Below are 20,486 nucleotides of genomic sequence, written 5' to 3'. Positions count from 1 at the left end.
TACAGTGTTTATGGTTAAGTGTAGTAATGGGGAATGAGTGAGTAGAATGTAGGAGTGTACTGGTTAGTGACTGGCTGAGCGAGAGGTTTATATTGGAGCGCGCAACTGTTTAGGCAGTTAGGGATAATTGGTGGGACTGTTTAGCATTAGAGAGTGTAGGGCCAGCGTTATTATTTTTGGATCAGTTGGTGAGGGGGCAGAGCTAATGTGGATATATTAGAGCAGTGGTTCTCAAACTTTTCTGGTTTGCAGCACACTGTAAAATATATAAAAGTTTTCTGGTGCACTTCATGTACAAAATTATATATATATATATATTAATTGACCATGGATGTAATAAATCTCTATACAAATGGGTTTCTTCTCATTTTAAAAATACTTTCATAATATTCGCAGCACACCTAGTCACCTCTTGCGGCGCACCAGTGTGCCGCGGCGCACCGTTTGAGAATCACTGTATTAGAGGGATAGGCCAGGTAGGGCTTTAAAGTATTTGATGAACATACAGTAACTTAAGTTTAAGACCTTGAGACATTTTATGAATCCACACACTTAGGAACAACAAGAGAACTTGCTTCTTTTTATAATTCATCTGTTATAAAATGAATATTGTTTTGTTTTCACACAAGGGCCTCTTCTTTGGCTATACTAGAGGCTGAGTCAGAGACTTAGTATCGGTGGCGGCAGCAAATCCTTGAAGGAGAGGATAGCATCAGATTACAGGGACCAAATTTATAGCTGTGAGCTTTAAAGAAAGGAAGTGTCACAGGGGGTGGAGGCTTGCCTTTATACCTGAGCAATAGAGCAACTATGCTAAGAGAATATAGAAGGAAATCCCGAAATAGCATTGCTATATTGGGTAGCAGGGCTGTGGAGTCGGAGTCGTGGAGTAGGGATTGGGCTTGTGGGAGTCATAGTTCAAAAAAGTAACTTTTCCAAGCTCTGGATTCACCTGGTGGTGATGAAATGCCTTATGCTACCATTTTACTACAGTAAATTTGTTATTACTAGTTAATATACATTTGCCATTTATGAAGGAGTCGGACAGCAGAAAAATAGAGGCGTCGGAGGAGTCGAAGGTCTGGCATACCGACTCCACAGCCCTGTTTGGTAGTGTGAACAGTAACTAAAAACAAGTCCCTCTCTCCGCTAACAGAAGCGGGTTGGTGAGGGAGCAGGGGCACGACAGTTGCATTCACAGCTTGCTGCTCGTAACTGAACAGAGCAGAGGGAGATGTGTCAGCTGGTCCAGAGGAGATATAAGCAAGCCTGCTTTCAGAGAGCGAGCGAACAGGGAGAGCTAACAGGTGTTTGGCAGAGGAGTCTGGTGGGGGAGGTCAAAGGGAAGGTCGCTAATTTTTTTTCCCTTTTATGGTGCACCACATCCTATAGGAACTCAATTATTTACCCTGAAGGAGGACAGGACAAAGGACAGGCTATTCCAATACAAGTAGGAAGGAAGAAAGAAAAGGCAGGAGAGACTATAGACAGCAAGGACAATCCAAGTTGTGGTGACCTGCAAGGTGCGTACAATGTTTGTTTTCTTGAACATGGTGTACACGTGCAACAAGTACAAGCTGGTGGCACTGTTGGAAGAAAAAGTGAGCGGCCTGGCACAGTGGGTGGCCGTACAAAAGAGTGTAAGAAAAGAAGAAGAGTTCTTAGATAGAACACTTGAACAACAGCAACGAGAAGCACAGGAGGTGGAAGACCAACGGCATGTTGAAGCAGAAGAGGAGACTGCTGCGGACAGCAACAACAAAGTGAAGGAAACTCCATAGAAAAGGGTGACAGTTAGGAGCAGAAAAGCAAGACGACATCCATCTCTGGTGGAACTATGGAACCACATTCAGGCACCTGAAGATAAGACCAAAGGGCAGTCTGCAGGGGAAGAATTACAGGAGAACCCACCCGACAGTGAGCGAGGCTGAAGCTCAGTCAAGCAGAGGCAATGAAACCATGCCCCATGACAAGAAGAGTAGTAGTGGTGGCAGACTCCCTACTGCATGGGATTGACACCCAAGTATGCCGAGAAGATCCATGGACTTACCAGGTATGCTGCCTCCCTGGAGAATGGATTAGAGATGTGACGGAAGGGTTGCCATCGCTCATGAAGCCCACTCACAAATATCCCTTTCTTGTCATCCATGTGGGAACGAATGTTACTGCCAAGCGGAGCTATGAAGAAATCACATCAGACTTTGAAGTTCTTGGAAGGAAACCCAAGGACTTTGCGGCCCAGATAGTTTCCTTGTCCATCCTGCTGGTACTTAGGAGTGGAAAGGGAAAGAAAAATACTCCGGGTGAATGACTGGCTACGGAGGTGGTGTCGACATGAGAGATTTGGATTCTGGGACCAGGGGCTAAGCTTCCTGGAAGATGGACTGCTGGCAAGTGATGGGTTGCACCTCACAAGGACTGGGAAGAATGTGTCTGGCCACAGAATGGAGAAATTCATCAGGAGAGCTTTAAATTGAATCCTAAGGGAGAGGGAGACGTAAACTTGGCAGTAACGACTAACAAAGACTTATTCTCAGTAAGAGGAATGCCTCTAATGGGGCCCAGTAATAGTCTTCATAAAAATGTAGGAAGGAAGTATGGGAAACAAAGAGGACGAACTTCAACTCTTAATACAGGAGAGTAAATATGACTTGATAGGCATAACTGAAACTAAAAATATATATCCCTGAACAGAAATACAGGAGGATGAGCTTGGTAACTCCACCGAGAGTATCTGGATTAAAATTAATGGGGCAAGGAATAAAAGGAACATGGTAGTTGGAGTCTACTACCGACCACCCAAACAAGGAGAAGATGAGGATGAAACTTTTGCAAAGCAAATTGCCAATGTTTCAAAGAGGCATGATGTAGTAGTAATGGGGGACTTCAATTACCTCGACATCTGTTGGGAGACAAATTCTGCCAAACACGGACTTGTGTTGGAGATAACTTTCTCCTTCAGAAAGTGGAGGAAACAACTAGAGGATCGGCTATCCTTTACTTGATTCTAACCAACAGAGATGACTTGGTGGATCAAGTGGCAGTTATGGGAACTCTAGGAGAAAGTGATCATGCTATACTAGAGTTCTTGATTTTAAAGGAAGCAAAAGCTGAGGGTAGCCATATGCCGATTTTAATACACTCAGAACAATGGTAAATAAGGTTCCGTGGCAAGTGATCCTAATGAGAAAAAGAGTCCAAGATGGGTTGGAGTTTTTAAAAGAGGAAATTCTAAAGTCACAATGGCACACAATTCCGTCAAGGAAAAAAGGGGGAAGACAGCCGAAAAAGCCAATGTGGCTTCACAGAAAGCTTAGAGATGACCTGAAAACAAAAAAGGATGCATACAGAAAGTAGAAGGAAGGCCAGGCCACAAAGGAAGAGTATAGACAGGTAGCACAGGACTGCAGGGATGGCATCAGGAAGGCTAAAGCTGAGAATGAGCTGAGGTTAGTGAGGGATGCCAAAAGCAACAAAAAAGCTTTCTTCGGGTACATTCATAGTAAAAGACAGAGAAAAGAAATGGTGGTACAGCTACTCCATGAGGATGGCAAAATGGTAACGGAAGACAAAGAAAAGGCAGAAGTGCTCAATTCCTACTTTGGCTCAATCTTCTCCCAAAAGAGGGTGTACGATCCTGCTGGGAAATGTGATATTGAAGGGCAGAATTGCAGTTTGAGATTGATAGACAAATGGTCAAGGAATACCTAATTACTTTGATGAGTTTAAATCTGCAGGGCTCAATGAACTGAATCCTAGACTAATGAAGGAACTGGCTAAAGAACTCTCAGAACCACTGTCTAGGAGGATGGGTGAAGTGCCGGACGATTGGAGGAGGGCTAATGTTGTCCCTACCTTCAAAAATGGCAAAAAGGAAGAACCTGGGAACTACAGATCAGTCAGCCTGACATTGATACCTGGGGAAATTATGGAGCAGTTTATAAAGTGGTCAGTCTGTAAGCCCCTTGAAAACAATGCAGTGATTACTGGAAGCCAACATGGATTTATCAAGAACAAATCCTGCTGGACTAATCTTCTCTCATTTTTTGATCAAGTAACCTCCCTGGTAGACCGTGGGAATGCTGTGGACATAATATATCTCGTCTTCAGCTAATAATATATCTCATCTTCAGCTAAGCAAGTGTCCCATGATATTCTGATTAGCAAAGTAGCTAAATGTGGGCTCCATGGAACAACTATCAGGTGGATTCACAGTTGGCTACAGAATTGTATTCAAAGGGTGCTTATCAATGGTTCCTTTTCAAACTGGGGGGAAGCAATGAGCAGGGTACCACAGGGCTCGGTCCTGGGCCCAGTGCTCTTCAATATTTTTATTAATGACTTGGATAAGGAGGTGTGCAGGGAATGCTTATTAAATGTGCAGATGATATAAAATTGGGAGGGATAGCTAATACCTTGGACAACAGAAACAAAATTCAAAGGGATCTTGATAGGCTGGAGCATAGGGCTGAAAACAACAGAATGAAATTTGACAAGGATAAGAGCAAAGTTCTACACCTAGGAAAAAGAAACCAAATGCACAGTTATAAGATGGGGTATACTTGGCTCAGCCAAACCACATGCGAGAAGGATCTTGGGATTGTTGATCACAAGCTGAACATGAGCCAACAGTATGATGTGGCTGCAAAAAAGGCAAATACTATTTTAGCATAAAATGCTATTTTATTCTGCATTAGCAGAAATATAGTTTCCAAATCACATAAAGTATTGGTTTCCCTCTATTTGGCACTGGTTAGGCCTCATCTTGAGTACTGCTTCCAGTTCTGGACACCACATTTTAAGAAGGATGCAGACAAACTGGAACGGGTTCAGAGGAGGGCAACGAGGATGATCAGAGGACTGGAAACAAAGCCCTATGAGGAGAGACTGAAAGAACTGGGCATGTTTAGCCTTGAGAAGAGAAGACTGAGGGGAGATATGATAGCACTCTTCAAGTACTTGAACGGGTGCCACACAGAGAAGGACGAGGATCTCTTCCCTACCATCCCAGAGTGCTTTGTTGTTTTTATATGCCTTCAAGTTGATTATGACTTATTTATTTTTATTTATTTATTTATTCAATTTGTATCCCGCCCTTCCTCCCAGCAGGAGCCCAGGGCAGCAAACAAGGCACCAAAAACACTTGAAAACATCATAGAAACAAAACTTAAAATACATTTGGCATAAAATACTTATGGCAACCCTATGAATCAGTGACCTCCAACAGCATCTGTTATAAACTACCCTGTTCAGATCTTGCAAGTTCAAGTCTGTGGCTTCCTTTTTGGAATCAATCCATCTCTTGTTTGGCCTTCCTCTTTTTCTACTCCCTTCTGTTTTTCCCAGCGTTATTGCCTTTTCTAGTGAATCAGGTCTTCTCATTATGCGTCCAAAGTATGATAACCTCAGTTTCATCATTTTAGCTTCTAGTGATAGTTCTGGTTTAATTTTTCTAACACCCAATTATTTGTCTGTTTCTCAGTCCATGGTATGCGCAAAGCTCGCCTCCAACACCACATTTCAAATGAGTTGATTTTTCTCTTATCCGCTTTTTTCACTGTCCAACTTTCACATCCATACATAGAGATAGGGAATACCATGGTCTGAATGATCCTGACTTTAGTGTTCAGTGATACATCTTTGCATTTCGGGACCTTTTCTAGTTTTCTCACAGCTGCCCTCCCCAGTCCTAGCCTTCTTCTGATTTCTTGACTATTGTCTCCATTGTGGTTAATGACTGTGCCAAGGTATTGATAATCCTTGACAAGTTCAACGTCCTCGTTGTCAACTTTGAAGTTACATAAATCTTCTGTTGTCATTACTTTATTTTTTTGAAGTTCAGCTGTAGTCCTGCTTTTGTGCTTTCCTCTTTAACTTTCATCAGCATCCGTTTCAAATCATTACTGGTTTCTGCTTGTAGTATGGTATTGTCTGCATTGATGATATTGATATTTCTCCCTCCAATTTTCACACCTCCTTCAGCTTGGTCCAATTCCACTTTCCCACAGAATAATGGGCTAAGTTGCAGGACACCAGATTTCCACTTAATATCAGGAAAAGCCTCCTACGACAATGGAACCAATTACCTAGGGAGGTGGTGGGCTCTCCATTACTGGAGGCATTGAGGAGGCAGCTGAACAGCCACCTGTCAGTTATGCTTTAATTTTGGATTCCTGCACTGAGCAGGGGGTTGGACTCGATGGCTTTAAGGCACCTTCCAACTCAATGATTCTATGCCTATATTAACTGATCATGTAGTGAAATGTTTAATGAGCCACCACAATCGCACAGAACTGTAAAGCGGCTAGAGTGTAATACTGTCCGATTTCTTTCCTTTACCTTTAGCATCTAGGTGCTCTCAGGTAGGCTCATAAAATGGATGCAGCAGAGGGAGATTTTTTTAAAATAGTGTATTTATTAGAATAGTGGGTTTTTTTGTTATGTTTCCTTAATGTTCTTCTGTATGCAACAGGTTCCTAGACTGGCAAGGAGCAGACCTGTTCAATTTCAGAACTACATAAAAAGCCTACATCATACTCTCTTCTTCCCATTATGGCCACTATGTTGGTCCCCTGAAGCAACGCAATGGGGTGGGGAATCACTCTGCAGTGACAGAAAAATAGCAATCCAAATCTACTTTATAGACTCCACTGGCTCCCAATTTGTTTCCGGGCCCAATTCAAAGTGCTGGTTCTGACCTTTAAAGCCCTAAACGGCCTTGGACCAATGTACCTGAGGGACCACTTACGCCCATATGTACCTGCCCAGCATTTAAGATCATTGGCCTCTGGTCTCCTCTGCATGCCTGGAGTGAAAGATGTTAGACTGACAAGCACGTGGGAGAGAGCCTTTTCAGCTGTGGCCCCCAAGCTTTGGAATACCCTACCCCAAGAAGTCCGCTCTGCTCCCTCCCTGTTGGTTTTCTGGAGACTTCTGAAAACAATCTTGTTCCGGAGAGCCTTTAGGAGGGACTGAAGGTAGAGCCTGACACTGATTTTATGCCTTCTACGTTAAATTTTACCTTTGTATCCCTTTAGTACCAATCCCTATATATATATGTATATGTGTGTGTGTGTATATGTGTGTGTGTATACACACACACACAGTATATTATGTATGTTAATTGTATGTTAATTTATTTTAATGTTTTTTGTGATTTTACTGTTTGCAATTCTATTATGTACATGTTTGATTTTATTTTTGTAAGCCGCCCTGAGTGCCCTATTATAGGGTAGAAGGGCGGGATAGAAACATTTTAAATAAATAAATAAATAAATACCCCCCCAAACAATGCAAATCTGCCTGCAAAAGGAATCCATCCATATCCATAGATATATATTTGCATCATCCACTGGCCTTTGCAACTTGAGTATAAAATACAAAGATGTATAAACACTACTAAGCAGATAAAACTACCAAATTCAATTCAAATTTAAAATTTCTACCATTTAAAACCCAGGGCATTTATGTGGCCCTTATTTTAATGGTGGTTGCTAAGAACATTGTAGTCTTTGCTGCCACCAGCTCGTCTTGACCCACAACAAGAAAAATCACATAACGCCCTGGCTGAGACAGTAATAACAGATTAACGATATGGAATCTCTATACAAAGAGCAAAACAACCGTGCATGAACTAGTTTTGGCACTGCTGTGTCCACATGGACATATCTGATTTTGTAATGGGATTCTCTTATGATGGTCCTCCAATACTGTTGAAAGAAACACATTCAATTGTGTACTCCAGAAGCATCTTCAATCTTCTGGGACTGTTAGAACCTTAAGAGAAGACACCACTGTATTGAGAAGGCTAGCTGGAAAACAGTCATATCAGGGACGCAATTTTCTCATTACAGGCAGATTGTTTTGTTGTTCAGTGCCAAACAGACATTACCTCAATGAGTCTTTTGCTTTGCTAAGTGACACCCACAAAGATGGCCGCCGAGTAGGTTGCAGTTTGCCGGAGCTGTGTTATGCATAGCGCTTAAAATACTTAAAACAACTGATTATAATTGATTACAAACCATTAATTTAATTCAATTTGACTTAGAGCCTTTCATGCCTATTACGAAAAGTTATAACAGTGAGTCATCGGGTAACTTCCAAGCTCCAAGGTCGGTGGTTCTGTCGGCTGCTGGTTTCATCCTCCTAACCGTATTTCACCTTCTTCATCAAGGAAATGAGACGTGTGCCTCGAGACAGATAAGTTACCTTGTATGAAACTATGGTTTTCACAAGAAAAATGTACAGAGATAACGACATGCAGCCAGAGGAGTCTTCTAGAGAACAGTTGAAAGGGGCTAAACAACTTAAAATTACTCATTTCCTCCTCTCCTCTAAAGCTGAGAAGAGTTTGTCACGTTCCTGCAGCTCACACGCTGTCTCTGAATTAAAGGAGCCAGACTGTATTATTAATTCTAGCCTACTTGCTTCTCCCTCTGGAGTCGAGACAGATTGGTCACTGGACCTCAGAGACACATATAAGATTTCTGAGCAGCCTCCAGGCAAAAATACAAACTTGGCGGTAGAATTGGCCCGGGCAGAACTTCAATCAAACTCTCAACCCTGTATCAAAGGAGGTTCTTATAGGATTCCCCTACTCTCCCTGGCGACGGACATACATGAATCCCTGAGCTTCTTAAGCTGTCAAGGCCTTCACCCACCCCACCCCCTTTCTTACTCAGCGACTACCCCTATGGAAGGTGATGGTGTGAGACAGTCTCTATCTCAGCCTGACTATTTACGTTTGAATACTCAGTTGGCAATTGCCTCAAGCGAAATAACTTGTATCAAAACCTTTATTTCAGAGACAAATGGCTTATTAAGAACCCTGACTCAGGAATTTGCCAAGATAGCTCTAATGATGAAGCCTAATAACTCTGTTGCTACAAACCCAGTATCTTCTTCGGCTCTGGCCAATAACCAGAAACGTAAACAGAAAATTAAAGCTGCACCAAAAGGCAAAAAATCTAAAAACATCAAGAGGTACAAACACCCTAAAGGCAAGAAAATGGACTTTCGGAAACTGTTTAAATTGTTAGAAACACTGCCTCCTAATGGTCGGATAAAGGATTGTCCCTCTTGCACAGTTTCCTCTCAAGTTACTACGACTGCACCACATAGCAAATTGCTCCATCTTCCTCAGACCCCTGCGCAGCTATCTTATGGGCCATCTACGAGAGGACCGTGCTCGGAAAGGCAAGTGGTTAAAGATTATTCTACCAAACCCTCTCCGCCAATTGGGGATGCGAAATATTGGCTTTTAAAATATGACCGGAATTCAATAGCCCTACTCAATCTCCCCGACTATAGTATTAAACGTTATAATGTCAACAAGAAAGTGTACATCTAAAAAGTCCTACAAGTCATGAACTTGACATTCATTAAACTGGAGGACATCATACAAGTTGAATTTCTTCCAAATATACCTACAAAATTGTCGGTTTTACTTACCTTTCGATTCCAAGTGACGGCTAATTTACTACTGGCTTGTAGGCCCAAGTTACTCAAGCAAGGGATTTCTGTTCAAAGACATTTTTTCAACCAGGCGCAACCCTATCCCTTGGGTATGTCCCGACACCAAACAACTTCTATTTTAACAGCCGCTCAACCAAATGACAAGTTCCAGCCATTGGATGGAAGCCCTATGAGGGCCCCTATTGTTCCTTGGCCCACACAGGATTCTCTACAAACTCAAAACCAGAACCCTGGAGTTACTACCTCGATGGACGTTTCTGAACTTTTTCCTTCTAAGTCTCAGAATGAATCAGGCTCCTTCGATTTAGACTCATCCAGCAGTAGCAAATTCATTGTCGTGGATGAAATAAGTGCTGTTTCCACCTCATCGTCTACACCGCTGCCCATGAGCCTGCCTAAGTCTTCGGCCAATGAGCCGAATACAGATGATTTAGAGTCTGCATCCTTTCTCTTCTCCTGTGAAGGCGAGGAGGAGCTAGTAGCCAACTTTCATACATTTTCTGATTATGCCCAGCGGGACATTATAAACAAACTGCAAAATCTGCTTAAAAACCTACAAGGAAGGAGGGCACCATTTAGATATCTGGAGGACTTTGAATCAGGCTCACCATCCAAAGATTACACCTCTAACCAACTGCCTCCTCCCCTTCTCTCACCCTTGAATGGACCGAATGTTTATAACTCTACCTTGAGTTGTGAGGCGGAAATCCATCAAGAGGGGTTTATTTTCCCTTGACATATGGCTCCCAAAGTGAGTCAAGCTCCGCCCCCTCTCACCGTCATTTCATGGAATGTAGCTGGCTGGCTGTCCAAGCTGGCCGACTGGGATTTTGTCGAGTTTTGCAGGTGCTTTCAGATTGTATGTATTCAAGAATCCCGGGTTTCTTCCCTACCCTTTCCTTCCCTCCCTAGTTATGTCGTGTTTTCTATCCCTGCTATTATCTCCTCTAAGGGGGGTAGGCCTCAGGGTGGTTTGGCCACTCTGATTTCGGTAGACTGGAACCCAACAGCTTCAGAGATTAGTATGTCCACGTCTAAAAACATCCTTATTACGAAAATCTCGTGGCCTGAGTCACCTGAAATAATTGTGATTAATGTATATGTTCCCCCGTCTTCCAAGGCCCATTCAGATGAGGCCCGTAGTACCATCTGGTCGGATCTTGAACAGGAGTTGTTGCTGATATATCAACAGTACCAGGATCCCCTCTTACTGCTTACTGGCGATTTCAATGCAAGGGTGGGTTCAAATAATCTGACCATTGGTAGTAAATTGGGACTGTCTTCAGACAATTTATCAGTCCTCCCTTACAGGAATTCCTCGGACAGAGTTATAAATTCTGCTGGGCTTTCTTTCTTTACATTAATATATAAATTTCAGTTTCTAATTTGCAATGGTTCTGATTTATTTCCCGAATCAACTGCACATACCTTCCTCGGTCCTCGGGGAAGGAGTGTAATTGATTATATGGTCCTCTCCAATTCTCTTATCCCCCTAATAAAATCTGTTGAGGTCATTTCAAGACCGGAGAGTGACCATATGCCCATATATGCTCTTTTTTCTATCTCACTTTACCTCCCACCTAGTACTTATTTTCGGCCTGGTCCCCTTGTATCACAGGGAGAAAGAAGGATCTGCTGGAGTGGGAAACTGAATGAGTCCCTTACTCTCTTTTTAAATTCCCCTCGGATGCTGGACTTGAGAGATCGTTTCTTAACTACCAATGTTTCTCTCCAATTATATGATTCCCTTGTTCTAATGTTAAGGCCCCTGTTGGTTACCACCAAACCTGTCACACAGAAGAAGCCCGGGTGGTTTGATAATCATTGTATATTAGCAAAACGTAGTCTAACCAGAGCTTGGAAAAGTTACTTTTTTGAACTACAATTCCCATCAGCCCAATCCAGTGGCCATGCTTGCTGGGGCTGATGGGAGTTGTAGTTCAAAAAAGTAACTTTTCCAAGCTCTGCTAAGTACGGCTATCTGGCGGGATGAGTCACCAGCGAAATTTAAGGCTTATTTGTTTTATAGACGGTCCTATAAAAAGCTTCTTAACAACAAAAAAGCCAGCTATGTGCAACAGCACTGGAGGGAACTTGGTCTCGCCGCTTCAGAGAATAATGCCTCTAAATTCTGGGACCTGGTCTCCAAGGGCCTGAGGCTGGAGCGTCATGATATTGACAACCAGATAACATCGGAACAATGGAAAGTCTTTTTTTCCAGGTTATATAATGACCCCTCATCTTATCCTCAATTAACGTCAATACCGTTTGTTAGTGCCCTAAACGGTTACCCAGAGTGGGACCCAGTCTCGTCTGATGAGGTTGTCTCTTTAATTTCTATGTTGAAAACCAATAAGGCTCCAGGTGAGGATATGATTCCAGCTGAGCTTTTTAAGTCTAACCCCGAATGGTGGGCTCCTATACTTGCTAAATTATTTACCTTTATTAACGCCCATGGAGCTATCCCCAATGGCTGGCGAACTAGCATGGTGGTGCCAATTTATAAAAATGGTGCCAAATCAGATCCTAGCAACTTTAGACCGATCAGTTTATTGGATGTTGCTTCCAAACTCTATTCTAGGTATATTTTGATGAAACTTAACAGATGGGCTTCTGAGAATGACATCACTGCCCCAGAACAAGCAGGATTCTCCAAAGGTAAATCCACAGTGGATCAATGCTATGTTCTTTTTCACCTCATTCAAAAATATGCATTCCACAAAAGAAAAGAATTGTTTGTGGCATTTGTAGACTTTTCCGCCGCCTTTGATCAGGTTGATAAGGGGCGCCTTTGGCAGAAACTCGGTGAAACTAACATAGATAAAAGACTATTTATGCTATTACAAATTCTGCACCGTGAAACTTCCCTAAGAGTGAGATTGGGAGCAAATGGTCTTCTCTCTGAGATAATTCACACCTCCCAGGGAGTTAGACAGGGATGTTTATTAGCACCTTTTCTTTTCAATTTTTATGTGAATAGCATTGTTAAGGAATTATCGGGCCCAATGTTCTTTCCTCCGCCTATTTTATCAACCAAGCTATCTGTTTTGTTATATGCGGATGATCTGGCCCTCATCTCAATGACCCAAATTGGAATGAGGAGGTTGTTGCACAGTTTAGGTCTCTTCAGCTCAAAAGAGCGTCTTCATATTAATTATACAAAGACAAAAGTAGTTGTGTTTGGAAACAAAAGTTCCAAACACATATGGAGACTAAACGATAAAATAATCCAACAACAACGGAGTTATTGCTACCTGGGCATGAATTTTTCCTCAAATCTGTCTTGGAATCTCCACTGTAATGCAGCTAGGCTGAAGGCTACCCGCTCTGTCCACCAATTATGCCGCTTCTTCCATAGTAAAGGTGGCAGACTGGTCCCTCCTGCTCTGGAAATTTTTAATAAGAAAATCATCCCCCAACTTCTCTATGGGGCAGAGATCTGGGGTTACAGCTTTACCCCCCAGCTAGAGAAAGTCCAGAACGGCTTTCTTAGGTCTATTTTGGCTACCCCTCCTGGTACCCCTGCCCCCTTTTTAAGGTTGGAGACGGGATCCCACCCATTGGAGGCTTACGCCCACATAGCCTTGGCGTCCTATTGGTTGCGCCTAGCTGGGATGGATGACTCCTGTTTACCCAAAAAGTGTATTTTGGAACAGTTGCAGTCATCCCATCACTCCTCTTGGATTGATCGAGCCAAATCTAAACTGGCTGTCTATGGGATCTCTATTGTCTCCTTACCTTCCCGTTACTCCCCAAAGGCCAGAAGACTGCTCAAAGAAAGGATTCTTCTATATGCCCAAAGGTGGACACTCTACTTGGCCTTTCTATCACCCTTGTCCCTTTGGTATTCTTGGTTTAAGACAACATTCCATATGGAATCCTATCTTTCTTTCCTCCCCTCCCCTTGGTTGAGTATATCATTTACGGCGCTGCGCTTTCAAACGATGCCCACAGCCATTCTAGAGGGCCGTTATAATAAGATCCCCTTTAATTCTCGGGTGTGTATTTGCCATATGGGAGAAGTAGAGGATATTGGTCATTATCTCTTAAGATGTCCGTTATATAAGGATCCTAGAGATAAATTTCTTGCCCCCATTATCTCTAACCTGCTGGATAGACCGGTTTTAGAACAAATTGCCTCCCTATTAGTCGGCACAGATAAATATGTGACTACTCGGGTAGCTAACTTTGCACTGGCGGCTAGGAAGATCAGAGCTAAAGTTACAAATAATGCGGAGGCGATCTGAGTTGATTATTTTTTTAAAGGATGCAAAGAGTTACCCTCTTCACGGACATATTCTACAGATGTATATCTTTTATGTATATAATTTCCTAAGACTGGATGGCAGATGTGTTTTACCTAACAAGGTATTTCTGTATATATTTCATGTAAATCATGTATCATGTTTTTTGTACTGTGTATTTTAACTCCTTTTATTTTATCTTTTTTAACCTTTTTTGCGGTGGCTATATAACTTTAAGCAAATAAAACAAATTAAACATGCTTTGCTAAGACCTAAAGTTAAAACTTAACAACAGTTGTAAAACCAAAAAAGCATAACCTTAAATTAATGGCTTAAAGAAGTGTTAACTGAAATAAAAAAATAGGTAAGGGAAATGTATAAAGCAACGCACATCTAGGTTTTGTATCAGGACTTTAAGACACACACACACACACACACACACACACACACACACACACACACACACACACACACACACACACACACACACACACACACACACACACACACACACACACACACACACACACACACACACACACACACACACACACACACACACACACACACACACACACACACACACACACACACACACACACACACACACACACACACACACACACACAAAATCTACAAGATGCTGGCAATGGGCATAAGTGAAATCTTCACTGGGTTCTCCATGCACAGACAGAACTGCTCACATGCAGAAGTTTCCCTTTTCTCTTAAGTTAAGGAGTGCTTTGCACCGGCAATGAAAACAAAGCATTCTGTGACTCACAAAATGATAATGCAGAGCTTAGGGTATTGTGTGTGCACCAGAGTTGCTAAGCACATCACCCACAAGCTGATCCCTATGCTAGTATCCTAGAGAAAGGGTTTCGAGCAGAGACCTTTCTGAAGTTATATCAGTAAGGATGAACAGAGACTTTTCAACACTCTCATTATGAACTCTTCCTTCCAAAGAAGCTTGACTGGCCAGCTTTGTTTTTATTTTAAACATGGCCAAGCATTTTTATCTTTTAAGGTGTTGAAAGGGGCAAGGCTGAATTTTAGTAACATGAGGTGTTTGCCTATCTGCTATGCTTTCGTCAGGATTCTGATTTTAATTACTGTTTGATATTTTGTTTTATTGTGACATTTGTTGTTTTATGTCATGTTGGAAGCTGGCCTGAGGTATCTATGGGGCTATGTGACAGGACATAAATCAGAAAAAAGAAAATCACAACTCTGTGCTTTTGGATCATGTGTATATATGCATGATTTGGAGGTGTTAGGCACTACTTGAGGATTGCCGATTGTCTTTGTGGACCACTTTTAATGAGGACATGCTGTGAACCAGCTGAATGACACTCACAGACCACCGGTGGTCCATGGACCACAGTTTGGGAATCCCTGCACTATGCAAAACCAATTATTAAAAGTGAGAGGCGATACCTCCTCCTCTTTACCTGTAGAATCATCAGGTGTCCATGGAAGACTACGGGCTGGCTTTTCAGAGGTTGGCCCCGAGGTAGTGATCATTCTCACACTAGGACTAGATGATCTACTATTGTTTCTGCTTTCCTATACAAACACATTTTTTTAAACACACACAAATTATTACCTTTAAGAACATAGCAATTTCACAATGACACTGCTGGAAAAGCAAAACTATTAGAATTGCCAGATCAGTTCACTTTCATGGACATTTGGGAGGCTTGCCTCCCCTCAACAACTAGATGAAGCAATTCACAAATATGAGATGTCTTCTATCCAAGACCTTATTTTTTAAATTTATTTATGGCATTTATGTGCCGCTTAATCATTTGCTTTTCCAAACAGTGCACATAAAATAAACCACACGTAACAAAACCATCATAAAACCAAGCAGAAACCTGAACACTTCCTTAAATGCTTACTGGAATAAAGTCTTTGTTCTGTGCCTGAAGTTCAACAAAGAGGCCTGTCTGATTTCAGTTGGGAAGTAGTTTTATAGGCTCGGGCCAAGAACGAGTGTACAGCTTCTGGCAGTTACAAGCTGTGCATCTGAGCCATGGGGGACTGCCAACAGAGGCTTCCCTAAAGATCTCAGTGTTTGGGTCGGGATATAAAAGTTCAGGGAGTCTTTTAAGCTGTTAAATTAATACAAAAACCTTGAACCTTGCTCAGTAACAAACAGGCAGCCAGTGCAAACTTTTAAACACTGGAGTCATGTGCCAGCAATAGTCTGTCCCCATCAACAGTATAGCTGCAGCATTTTGCACCAGCTGAAGCTTCTGGACCAGGTGCAGGGTAGCCACAGATACAGCATATTGCAATAATCAAGTGTTGAGGTTAGCAGTACATGAATCACCGCAACCAGGCTTCACCAGAGCTCAGGGACCTTTTAGCAAGGGAATACATGGGGTATAGGTTTAAAGTCCCTCTCCTTCCATGCCATAATCCCGATTTGGCTTGCTGCCCCCAATTACTATTTTATCTTTTTTTAAAAAAAAACATGCACACCAGGGCTATAGATGTGAATAACATCATGTCTAAGTTTGGTCTTCAAAGGTTGGATCTACCTCTAATACTAGAATAACATCATGTAAATAAAAAGCAGTATTTGATTATTATTATTATTTATTCAGATGGGAAACTAAACCAGCACTGGCAATCAACCAGATAGTTTGTGTAGAAGAGGCATCCTGGAGCACGACTGCATCCAACCTGATGACACTTCTGAAAATGCAAAACTATTAGATCTGGCCATAATAAGCAAAATAGATTGCAAGCACAAACTATTGCTGTGGGAAAAGAGGAGTGTTTTATATCCTCTATTCAGCAAACATGGGGCTACTGCAGCCTTTTCCAACTAGTGGGCCATCAGATGTTGCTGGACTACAACTCCCATCAGCCCCAGCAAGCATAGCCAATGGTCAGAAATGCTGGGGCTGATGGGAGTTGTAGTCCAGCAACATCTGGTGGCCCACTAGTTGGGAAAGGCTGGGCTACTGAATGTGTACATCTTACCTCTACCCAGCTTCACACCAATCTAATCAAAGCTTTCCTATACATCTATTAATTGGCTTCTTGGAGCCCCAAAGAGGAAAGGTGCTAAGGTTATCAATGGCTACTAGTCATGATGAATATGTATACCTCTAAGCAGCATGCCTCTGATCACCATTCATTGAGAAACTACAGCAGGAGAGGGCTAGTGTGCTCATGTCCTGCTTGCACGGTTCCCATAAACATCTGGATGGCCACTGTGGGAAACAGGATGCAGGACTAGATAGGGCTTTGATCTGATCCAGCAGGGCACTTCTTATATTCCATGCAAAGATAATGTGAAGGCATCAGTGACAAGCACCAGGACATCAATCAGTGTTATGACTGACAGGGTATCTATGGGAGCGGCTGTCACTGTTGCCATGCCAACTCTTGTTTCTGTTGCAATCACTCCCTTTTCTACTTTGCTCTTGTGATTGCTCACAGGATTGTGATTACATTCTGTCAGTGCAGTGACATACCCTAATTTACAATATACAGATAATTTCTTTAAGGACAAATACTATTAAACATCCTGTTTTAAAGCACCAGGATTCCAGCTGTAGTAGTTGTTGGATTCTCTTCAATAAAAGAGAGGACAGATTTAATCCCTAGCTCATACTGATACAAATACGGGTAGAGCACCAAAATGAATTATGAAGGTCATGCACACAAGTTTCATAAAAAGAAAAGCCACCCAGGAAGCATGCACACTGCCATTACTATTTAGTCTCTTACATTAACCATATTCTAAAAGAATGAATTGATTTTACCAATGCTGTTGATATTTACAGACTCTTGTCCAACATTCTATTAGCTCAGGTACAAAAATTAGAAGCACAACACATAATAGCTTCATTCGCCCCCCCCCCCCTTCCAAGGCTTTTACGATAAGCCACCAATGGCATACTGATGAGATATTACATCTTTGGAATGTACACATGTAGTCTGAAATACCACTTCATACAGTAAGCTGAAAGCATGGGTAAGTCTGAGCATCGATATATGCTTCAGCAGTTGTATTTCCCCTAAACATAACTTTAGGAGGAGCTTTCAACTTCACATTGATTTTGAGAAGTTTAGCAGTAAAGGAATGCAGTTGAACAATTAATCAAGGCTGCAATCCCCTGCATACTTACCTGGAAGTAAGCCCCACTGAACACACTTCACAGTAAACAAATATAGAATTGTTCTCTTAAGTTTTACTCATAAAGGGATGTATGGGTGAGTAATTGCTCTCAAATGTGACTGTATCATGTAGTATAGAGAAATTTTACAAGTTTAATGCACACCGTTGTGTAGTTAATAATAAACATTTCCAATGGGTAGTGTTAAAAGAACTTGCAGTCTCTTTTAGCCATGTTTCACTTGAAACCAATTTCTACAAATTCAGTGTCACTTACACACACATAGGTGTGCACAGGATTATAGGCTTGTTATACCATCACTAAGAAAAAAGAAACAGACTATATGAAACAACGAGCTACAGTATTTTGAGATTTTTCTTGTTAATTTAAGCAGCTTTAATGCAGTACAGAACTATGGAAGAGGGTCTTCACAGCTAGAAGTTTCACTTTCACAATTCTGGTGTTCTGGTGCCCCAGAGGGTAGGACTAGGTCTAATGGTTTTAAGTTGCAGGAGCGTAGATTCAGATTGGACATTAGAAGGAACTTCTTGACAGTGAGCGCAGTTCGGCAATAGAACCAACTGCCTAGGGAGGTGGTGGAATCCCCTTCGCTGGATGTCTTCAAGCAGAGGCTGGACACCTATCTGCGGGAGATGCTCTAGCTGTGGATTTTCTGCTGTGAGCAGGGGGTTGGACTCGATGGCCTACAAGGCCCCTTCCAACTCTATGATTCTATGGTATTTAGTTTATGCACACTTTTATCATTTAAATTTGGTGACAGCCCTAAGGAAAGTTGCTCACCCATATAAACCTTTTTTTAAAAAAGTAAAAATAAAACTGAGACCACCATTTAACAAGTTAATTATGAGTGTCAAAAAAAAAAAGTAATTTTTTTTTACCTGGTTGGAATCTGTTCCAGCAACACTAAGGTCTTGAATAGATCTGCGCCTCTGTTGTCCGTTGCCTGCTGATGAGGAAAAGAAGAAAAAAAGAAAGGCTGAAATGCACTCAAACAAAATAAGAAGGGTGCGACTGTCGCAGAAGGAGCTTGGAATTTGTACAGATCCAGCGAGAGGAAAAGAGTGTGTTTGTATATGGGGAGGAGTGGGGGAGAGCAGAAAGACAGCTGCAAAGTTTTAAGGGGGGAAAAACCTTGCATGCTGGAGTGTCAACAGAAAGCATATCCTAATACAATAACCACTCCTATCCCATGAATAGCTTCTGCATTTTCCTTCATCACCTTCTGTCACGTGTATTTTAATAGGCTTAGAGCTTGGGGGGGGGCTGGCACTGATGACGACATCTATTTCAAGGAGGTGACGTTATGGGGATTTCTAGAGAAAGGCTACGATGATAAGATGCTGCCAGTTTTCTTACTTCTTCAGATTAGTAAATGAAACCAGTAATCAGCAGTACAGACCTGAAAATGCTGGTTTTGCCCCCCCCACACACACACACACAGGAAAGGCCAAACAAATTTATATTCTAGATATAATGCTCCCTGTTTTGCTGTTGTTGAGAAACAATCATATATGTCCCATTTGAGAAAGCAGTCTGCCTCTATGTTTACAAAATTTCATTCTGCTCCGATTACAGAACTGAATGCTATCAATTTTGTTTTTTTAAAAGGCACTGATGGCTAAATAAAATATATATTGGTAAAATCTGCAAGCCAATCAAAGTTTTTACAAAAGATCACATTTTTGGTATACAGAATTCCCACAAGCATCTTGCTCTTATAGTGATCATTGTTTATGCTGCACCTGAGATGAGAGATCAGCTGTCCAAAAGGAAACACCAACGTTGAAATTAACAGCTGACAAAATACTCAGAATTCTTAGTCTTTGAAGGTTGCATTACATAACATTTTTCCTTTTTAAAAAAGACAAGACTAGTGGTAACACAAGTAACCACTCGAACAATGACAAGCACATGCATAAACATTCATTGTGCCTCAATTAATCATTTGGTGTTTTACAACATGCAGTTTGGTTTTATAAGAAGCCTCAAAACCTACATTATTTTTTTCAAGGCTGAATAAAAGGGACCTAGGAACTTATTTCTAATATGAGCATAAATGGGACTCAAGAAACAAAGAAATATGATCTAATATATTATTCTGAATACTGTCTTGCTTTTTATCTTGAGTTTCCCTTGAGTTCCACACCACTAGCGGGAGGGTGTACTTGGGCAGTTTGTTACCCACAAAGGATTTTAATTTTGTAAGTTCTTAAAAATAGAGAAAGGGAACCAAAACCTTTAAGTATTTACTTCAGCAAAATCTGAAATGGGATTATGTGCTCAGCCTTAATGCTGACATTGTGAAAATATCAGTTATAAACTGCTGAGACACACAAGTGCACAACTTCCAGATGAACTACAGACTTCCAAAGAATTGCCTAAATGGTCCATGAGCTGCTCCTCAACAAGCGTAAAGCAGCCTGTTGCTATTTTTCCCCTAACAAGAGTTTACAATGCAAAAGACAACTTGGATTTGTTTTAAATATCACTTTCTCATTAATAGATTTATTCAGTTGGTCTAGCAACTCAGCATGGACCTCAAGCGAATCCACAAGTGACTGATGTAACAATTATGTGCACATTTCATTCAAGAGCTCTGTTCTAAAATTAG

General features: G+C 41.6%; 1 protein-coding gene across 14 annotated transcripts in view; it reads right to left on the bottom strand.

Annotated features, from left to right (window-relative positions):
• LOC133390158 (mitogen-activated protein kinase kinase kinase 7-like) overlaps positions 1–20,486 on the bottom strand; it is a 62,949-nt gene that overhangs the window by 9,274 nt on the left and 33,189 nt on the right. For 3 of the 14 annotated variants that reach the window (XM_061638140.1, XM_061638142.1, XM_061638146.1), the window contains 2 exons: positions 18,754–18,821; positions 15,170–15,284 (listed from right to left, as the gene is read on the bottom strand). In XM_061638140.1, coding sequence (XP_061494124.1) covers positions 15,170–15,284; positions 18,754–18,821 — 183 coding nt within the window. The other 11 variants (XR_009764323.1, XR_009764324.1, XM_061638144.1 and 8 more) reach the window with 9 other exon arrangements.

This window comes from Rhineura floridana, chromosome 8 (genome assembly GCF_030035675.1).
Source record: "Rhineura floridana isolate rRhiFlo1 chromosome 8, rRhiFlo1.hap2, whole genome shotgun sequence".
NCBI lineage: Eukaryota > Metazoa > Chordata > Lepidosauria > Squamata > Rhineuridae > Rhineura > Rhineura floridana.
The sequence above is the reverse complement of the archived record's forward strand: the minus strand, read 5'-3'. Positions and strand labels throughout refer to the sequence as shown.